Consider the following 8,901-nt stretch of genomic DNA (forward strand, 5'->3'; position numbering starts at 1 on the left):
CCAGCTTTTTTGAGGGAGTTGTTTGCTTGCAGAATTGTTTTCTATCCTTTGACTTTGAGTCTGTGTTTGTTCTGGCTATTCAGATGTGTTTTTTGCAGGCAGCAGAATGGTGGGTTGAGTCTCTGAATCCATTTTTCCAGTCTGTGTCTCTTAATTGGTGAATTAAGACCATTGGCATTGAGAGAGATTATTGTCATAGGGTTTTGTGCCATCTTTCTGTAAATATTTGTTGTGCTTGTAGGGGTTTTTCTTGTCTTATAGTAGCCCCTTTAGCCCTTCTTTTAGGTTTGGTTTAGAGTCTATGAAGTTCCTGAGTTGTTGTTTATCCCCAAAATAGTGTATAATTCCTTCGAGTTTGAATGAGAGATTGGCCGGATAAAGTATTCTTGGTGAGGCATTCATTTCATTGAGTTTTTTCACTATATCCCATCACTGCCTTCGAGCTTGAAGGGTTTCCTCCGATAGGTCTGCTCTGAACCTAAGGGGTGCTCCATTGTATGTGATTTCCTTCTTTGACCTTGCGGCTTGCAGGAATGTGTCTCTATCTGTTATGTCCATCATCCTAACTATGATGTCTTGGAGTTTTTCTGTTAGGGTCTCTTTTAGCTGGTACCCTTCTGGCTCCTTGAATCTGGATGTCTGCATTGTCCAGCTCTGGGAACTTTTCAGCAATGATTTTTTTTACTGTGGCTTTTTCATTGGGGTTGGTTCCCTGTCCTTCTGGTAAGTCCAATGATTCTAATGTTGTTCCTCTTGAATTCATCCCCTAGGACTCTAATTCTCCCTAGAGCTATTTTGAGGTCTCTCCCCATTGATTGTTGTTGCCTATAGGCTGCCTGGAGCTGATCTTCAAGCTCACTGATTCTGTCCTCTGCTGCAGTCATTCTATTGTTGAGGGCACCCACTGAGTTTATTTAATTCACCTACCTAACCCTTTATTTGTGACATTTCCTTCTGTAGGTTTTTTCTTTCTGTTCTCATTTCTTCCCATAATTTCTCAGCTGTCTGTTGTATCGTTTCTGTGAGGTCCTCCTTTAATGTAATAAATACCTTGTCAAACTTTCGATTGAGTTGATTGAACATCTTGAGGATTTCACCTCTGAATTCTTTGTCAGAGAGCTCCAGTTTGTAGATAAGGTCTACTGATGCATCAAGACTTTTCTTTGTCCTCCCCTTGTGGCGGGGATTTGCGCTGTTTCTTCATATTGCTGTGGTAGTATGGAAAAGGTTTACCTCTGGCTGTGAAAAAGAATTCTGAATGGCTTGGTCAGTGGTGATAAATTTCTTCTGTACTCCCTCTAGCACATGTCCCTCTCTGATGTTCCTCTATTATTTATGTGAAACTTCAAGCAATACTTTTTGACAGTGAGGTCCATTAGCTTTGGCTTGAATAGCTGCTTCTATTCATTGGTAGTTTTCAAATTTGGAATTAGCTAGGAACTTATTTAGGGAATATTTTAAGGCCCTTTAAGATGACACTCAGGGGTATAGGTGATGAATATTGAGAAGTACCAAAAAATTGCTCGGTATTTGAAAGAAAATAACTGCGGCCGCTCCAGAGGAGGCCACGCCCACTTTGTTGAAGCCACGCCCACTTTGTTAAGGCCACGCCCACTAACACAATGTGGCTGGGTGACCTCAGGGGGTGGGGAGGTGCAGGCGCAGATGGGATGGTGCCCGTTCACTCCACTAACCTGAAAAGAGAGCGGACCCAGTGCTTAGTTTTTAGATATAAGCTTTATTAACTTTCAAAGCATCATGTGAGTGAACACTTTTCTTGGGCACTTTGTCTTCAAGTCTGTGAAATTGCTATGCCTTTCTGAATGATTTTTAGAACAACAGGATTGTTTTTTTTTCCTTTTCTTATTTGTACCCTCTATGATTCCAACTAGAAAAGAGGTTACAAATAAAAATATTTTAATATATTTTTCTGATATTTCTTTAAAGTGAGGATTTCAACAGGAGATTCCCTGGGTTACATAGGCCTTCTGTCAGCATCTTAATTACTCTTTTATTTTGAAGAATTGTTTACTAAATACAGTTATTATTTAATAGTTTAATTTTTCTTTCAGAAATTTTGATATCCTTCTGACTTCTGGCCTCTGTGACATTTGGTGAATATAGACTGATAATATTGTTGATTATAATTTCTTTGCATTGGGTTACCTTTCTTTCACTGCTTTAAAAATTCTCTCTCTAGAGAACAAAAGGGAATGCCCTGCCACAGTGGCAGGGTGGGGTGGGGGGAGACGGGACTGGGGAGGGGAGGAGGGATGTTGGGTTTACTGGTGGTGGAGAATGGGCACTGGTGAAGGGATGGGTTAGCAAACTTTGTAAGGGAGAAACATGAGCACAAAAATGTATAAATCTGTAACTGTACCTTCACGTTGACTCACTAATTAAAAATAAACTATTAATTAAAAAAAAAGAAACAAAATTCTCTCTCTATAATGACTTTTGACTCTCATGATAATGTGTGTAGGAATTAATTTCTCTGAATTTTCCTTCTTCTAAGAATTTTATACGATTTCTGAATATGAAAATCATACTTTGGTTAAATGTTCTCAGTACCCAACAATTGTTTCTTTAAATTCATTTTATTTATCTATTTCTTTACATCAAATTATTTTCAAATGAATCTATATTTTCCTACTACATATATTTAGTAATATAAATATATTACTAATGACCCATTGTTTTTTTTTTTTTGGTTAATTTTAGTTACTCTGATTTTCACTTTGAGAATTAGTATTTATTTGATACTTTAAAAAATTATCTTTCATTGACATTATCAATGTGATTAAATAACATTCTTGTACTTATTTTATTTTATCAATTGCTTCTTTATTTCCTGGGAAATATTTTCTTATACTTTAAATATTTAATTTGACATCTTTGTTTCATGACATTGGTTTCTGAGTTTCTTCTGGAACATTTTATATTTTCTTCCCTTTGCCTCCCAGAATTTTTTTTTGTTACTAGTTGGTTTTGCTTATTTATTTGACTATGCAATAATTATTTGAAGCCCATTTTCTTTGTTAGATTGTACAAAGTTTCTGCTAAGTTAACTTAGTAGCTAGCTAATAATTACACAGCTAATTGTTTAGATATCTGGAACCAGTTACTTTCTAAGGAAATAACATGGTGTTTTGATCTTAATAATGTTTAGTTCTGTGATAGCATAGAGGGTAGAGCATTTACCTTGTTTTTGCAAACCTGGATTCAATTCCTCCACCCCTCCTGGGGAGCCTGGTAAGCTACCGAGAATATCTAACTGGTGCCCACTCAAGCAAATTGACAAGCAACAAGAAGATACTGACACAGTGATATGTGAAGGTAAATATATATGTTAAAACTCAAAATTATGTGCCTTAAGTGGGGGGGGAGTGGGGGGGAGATTTACTGTGGTTCTTGGTGGTGGAATATGTGCACTGGTGAAGGGTTGGTGTTTGAGCATTGTGTAACGGAGACTTAAGCCTGAAAGCTTTGTGACTTTCCGCATGGTGATTCAGTAAAAAATTAAAAAATTAAAAAAAGTTATGTGCCTTAAATTAGTACAGTTAAATAATACCTTCAATAAATTCAACAAAGCACTGTAGCACTGTAGTATTGTGGTCCTGTTGTTCATCCATTTGCTTGAGTGTGCACCAGTAATATTTCCATTGTCAGACTTGTTACTGTTTTTGGCATATCAAATACAAAATGGATAGCTTGCCAGACTCTACTGTGTGGTCGGATACTCTCAGTAGCTTGCTGGGCTCTCCAAGAGGGCTAGAGGAATCAAACCTGGGTTGGCCTTGTAGCAAGGCAAATGCCCTACCTGAAGTAAATATAATATAAACCTTAGCATTTCCTCAATTGGCTTGCATGCAAATATTTTATCATAGTGAAGGTAAAATCAGGACAATGACATATAGAGAGGAAATGGTTCTTAGGGCTGTATGCAGTTCTGCTCTAAAAGTTGGGCTCAATGATTTCTCCAATTGTTCACATTAACTCATATTTTCAACAAAAATTTGAATTATCTCTTAATTAATTTTTATTAGAGTAAAATTAATTTAAATCTCCATGTGTTTTATAGGTATAATTTTATACCAATTTAAAATAAGTTGCCCCATAATAGCCACAATAAACTAATATGTACCTTTCTGACATAAATGAGACTAAATATTTGAATGAATGCTTTTGTAATTGGTTTCTATGTTCAACAATTCGAAAAAGATGTTTGTACTGGCTAATGTGATGAGCTCTGGCAAGCTACGGAGAGTGAAGAGTATACTGCCCACAGGGCACAGCCTGACAAGCTAAGAGTGGCATATTAGATATGCCAAAAACAGTAACAACAAGTTTCACAATGGAGACATTACTGGTGCCTGCTCGAGCAGAACAATGGGATTACAGTACTACAGTGCGATTTTATTTTCCATTCCAAGTAAGTTTAGACAACTTTGTTTTGTTACTTTTTAGGAAAATAGTTAGTCTTTGTCCAAAATTAAGTTGTAATTCTATATATTTTCAGTTTTCTATATTCACATTTTTATTAATACTTTTATACAGCTCTTATTTTATTTGTTAATGCTGATGATCTCCCAATCAATCTTATCTAAACACAGTTCCATTTTCTAAACTTTCACTCCAATTTTATTTATATAAAGAAATTAAAATAATCATTCACACTCACTGTATTCATACAAAATAAAACTGTTTCATTTCTGTTACAAAGGATACTGTGAAATGTTCAATATCTATAATGTGCTTCCAACTTTCTCAATCCCTTGGGATAAAAAAAATATTTTAGCCATTTGGCTGTGATAGTGGGAATTCCCAGGGCTGTTTTAATCTCAGAGAGCTTTCCAGGCACTTGGGAGACCCTCTCCTGTTGACTTTGAAAACACCATTAAAACTACAAGCCCTTGAAGAAAGGTTTCACTGCTCCACACTGAATTGTGAAGTTGTGCATTTTACAGAGAAGGGCAATCCTGTCAACAGACATATCTGAAAGTGAAAAGGCTATTCATTCTGCAGTAAGTGAAGGATTTTAGCAATAGTAATGTCAATGATCCCTATAAAACTGACAATTTAAGCAAGCTGATATAAAACCAACCAACTTTCCAAGTGTCAAGAAACCAACAAAAGGAAAATTTTGAGTTAGGATGTGTAAAACTTTGGATAAAAATGTTTGGGAGAAATCTTGGTTTTGATAAGTAGTATATGTTCAAGTATGTGATTTATAATTTTTGCTTACTTTTAATTAATGATTTTAATCATAAGAAACTTATAGCCTGATTATTAATGACATATTCATGTAAAGTGCAAAGCTAGATTTTAGATTCCCAAATTTTACAGATTGTATATTTTTTCCTTGAGCCTTAAAAAAAACTCATAAATTGCAAACTTGCATATCACTAAACACGTATGTTATGTTTTTCAATTGTTGAACCATCTAGAATATTAGATACTTTGGAAAATTTGGGAGCTTAATATTCAATAAACTGTAACATGAAATATTGTGTTCATTCCTACTGGTGAAATTGATCATTTTCTTTCCAAGGTCTATCTTTTATAATGGAAATAATTGTTTTGGGAAAGCCTATTAAAATACATAAGTAAGTAAGTTTTCAGATAAAAAGCATAAAAATTTCATGGCTGGATAAAACAATTCTACTAGTATACCTACTAGTATATAGTATTCTACTAGTATACTAATATGCAGTTTTAATCTTAATTAATAATGCAATATTCCAAGACACTGTTTATAGCTAATGTAATTTTATAAGTATTACATCCTTAGATAAGTCTATTTTCCTTCCTTCTGATGAGTTTTCTTCAAAATTAAGCCTTAAATTCAAACTCATCAGTGGAATCTCCAGAACTTCTAAGGAAAAAGTTACTTAGAATAAAGTATATAGCTAGATATAAGTGCAGGATATTCTATCATGCCCTTTTATATTATTTTATAGTAAATTGTGTAACCTTTGTTTTTTGTATATCAACATTAAAATATTGCTTTTTCTCTTCTCTCTTTTCTCTAAAAACTTAGCAAAGTAAGTATAACTGCTTATTGCCGTATTTTCACAACAAAGAATTTAAGTTATTAGGATGATTAATTGATGCTTTAGGTAATATAACAATGGATTTGCAAAGCCAACTTATGGCATGATTAATGATTAGTTTCTTCCATTTTTTATATCTGCAATGTGTTTAAATTTTCAGAGCTTACATAACACAAATAAAGATTTTAGTAAGTATTACATGATTAATATGGGTGGTATAACATAGAATATCTAATGTAATATATCATGGAAAATATAGAACTAGAAATTTTCAGCAACTGATATAAAAATCAGTTAAGACCTGGTTCTTCAATTAAAATAATAACAATAGCAACATTGGTAAAAAAAACACAATACAATACATAATACAAAAAAAAGGTTAATTCAACTTGCAGTTTAAAGCTGAAGTTATAGTCAAGTAAAGAAGCCTTGTATGCTTGTAACGAAAGATGCATGCCCAACAGTCATGTATGTGAGTGAAAGACACTACGTTTTTGTGGAATTGCAGAACATTTTTTTTTATAACGTGCTATGTAATGTTAACCTATCTCTACCAGGGAAAATTTTCTTATTAAAAGTATGTCATTTGGAGATTTTAATAAATCCAATTGACACCATTAGAATAATCAAATAAGAACATGGCTTCTGATTGGACTTTGAGCTCTACTTTTATTTCAAGTATTTCTTTCTTCTTCACATTATTCTTTCTTCTTCCTCCAGTCTTCCCTTCCCTTTATTCCTCCATCCATTTCTTCCTTTTTTTCTAGTATTGCTATTTTTATCTCTTCTATTGTTCCTAGTTTCTGCCATTTCTTTTCTTCTCTAACATATGTTTACAATGTCCTTCATATAGAATAGTGACTTGCTAAACTATGTCTTGATATTTTCTTTAAATTCTTTCAAAATTATATTAAACAAATGGATTAGATTTAATATATATAAATACATGTATACATAAATTGACATACATGTATTATATGTAAACATAATAGCTTACATAGACTATGATTGTAATTAAAATATACATGGAGTTTAAATATAAAATCTTGGACTTTTGTGAAATATTTTCGTGATTTTTAATGAGAAAAGATTTTTAATGAAGAGTGATTTTATTATGCAATATTTTCACTTGGACATGTATTTTATATTGAATTGAGTGCCTGAAGTTTCAGAACAAATTCTAATTTATTAAGTCAATATGATTTTATTTTATACTATATTATAGAATTAATGCAACATCATTTTAATCAATTATCATCTACAAATTATTTAAAGCAACACTAGAATTTACATAAATCAAACTCAACTAACCATTCACTTACACAAAAATCATCATTAGTGTGTAAGATTTTTAAGATAAAAATGTCAGTTACAGAACCAAAAGAATTCATGATCTCAAGTATTTGATAACAAAATAGCAAAGAAAAATGATCAGATATTCAAATTGGTTGGGGTACAATGATAAAAGTGATAAAAGTTATTAAAAATAAATGTTTCCTGGGAAGATCAGGAAAAATATTTTGAAGACAATCTGAGATCAGTTTTTAAAACTGAAGAGAAATTTAATAATATGTAAGAGATGGTGCTCACTGTGAGCACAGCTATAAGGCTCTCCGCCTCTCACCTGCATCCCTCCCCTCCTCTTTTCTCATCTCCTTTCCTCGTCATATTTACTCAATAAATAATGACTTGGGGAATCTTTAGTTTCATTACCATCCTCATGTTAAGTAAAATATTTATAGAGATAAAAATATGAATTCTAAATTTCCATGTCTTAATTTTATAAAGGCACACAATTAATAAACTATTTTATATTTTTTCAATTGCCCTAATGCATGATTACTTTTTTATAGGTAAGCATCTTGGACTTCAGTTCTACCTAATTCTTACCATGTTGGCTTTCAATAATACTGTTTTGAATAGACCAACCTTCTCATTTATTGGTATTCCTGGACTAGAAACTGCACATATGTGGATCTCCATTCCTTTCTTCCTCCTGTACCTTGCAGCTCTTATGGGTAATGCTCTTCTGCTTATGTTAGTTAGAGCAGAACAGAATCTTCATGAACCTCAGTTTTATTTTTTGTCTATACTTGCCCTAACTGACCTTGGTCTTTCATTGTCCACGATGCCAAGTGTCTTAGCTATCTTCTGGTTTGATGTCCGCCATGTAGGTTTGGATGCCTGTCTAACTCAAATGTTCTTCATACATACTCTGTCCTCTGTAGAATCAGGTGTCCTGGTAGCCATGGCTTTTGACCGGTTGGTAGCTATCTGTGCTCCACTAAACTACAACAGGATCCTGACCCATTACACAGTTGTTTGCCTCAGTGGAGCAGCCCTGCTACGAGGTGCTACTTTACTGGCTCCCCTTCCATTTTTTCTCAGGGCCTTTCCTTTCTGTGGAGCTAATATTCTCTCACATTCTTACTGCTACTACCCCGATATGCTGAACCTGGCCTGTGGGGATGTCACTTTCAGCAGTGCCTATGGGTTAGCTTTTGTACTTTGCACATTTGCAGTGGATGCAGTTTTCATCCTAGCTTCATACATGAAAATCTTGGGCACTGTTATGAAGCTGGAGACTCAAGACAGGAATTGGAGACCACTGCACACTTGTGCGTGTCACCTATGTACAGTGCTTGTGTTTTACCTGCCTCTCATCAGCTTAGCGATCCTGCATCGTTATACCCAAGACACCTCCCCAATTCTGTATACCAGCATGAGTAATGCCTACCTTCTCATGACACCATTGCTCAACCCTCTTGTCTACAGTCTCAAATCCCGACAGATTCAGTCTGCCCTGCGCAAGCGATTTTGGATACAGCGTGTTATTGCTGGAGAATGA

General features: G+C 34.2%; 1 protein-coding gene across 1 annotated transcript; it reads left to right on the plus strand.

The window, feature by feature from the left end:
* Window positions 1-7,944: 7,944 nt before the first annotated feature.
* LOC101539720 (olfactory receptor 51I1-like) lies at window positions 7,945-8,901 on the plus strand. The gene has a single exon (XM_004618338.2). It carries the CDS (start codon window positions 7,945-7,947, stop codon window positions 8,899-8,901), a length of 957 nt encoding a protein of 318 aa, XP_004618395.2.

This window comes from Sorex araneus, chromosome 6 (genome assembly GCF_027595985.1).
Source record: "Sorex araneus isolate mSorAra2 chromosome 6, mSorAra2.pri, whole genome shotgun sequence".
NCBI classification, from domain to species: domain Eukaryota; kingdom Metazoa; phylum Chordata; class Mammalia; order Eulipotyphla; family Soricidae; genus Sorex; species Sorex araneus.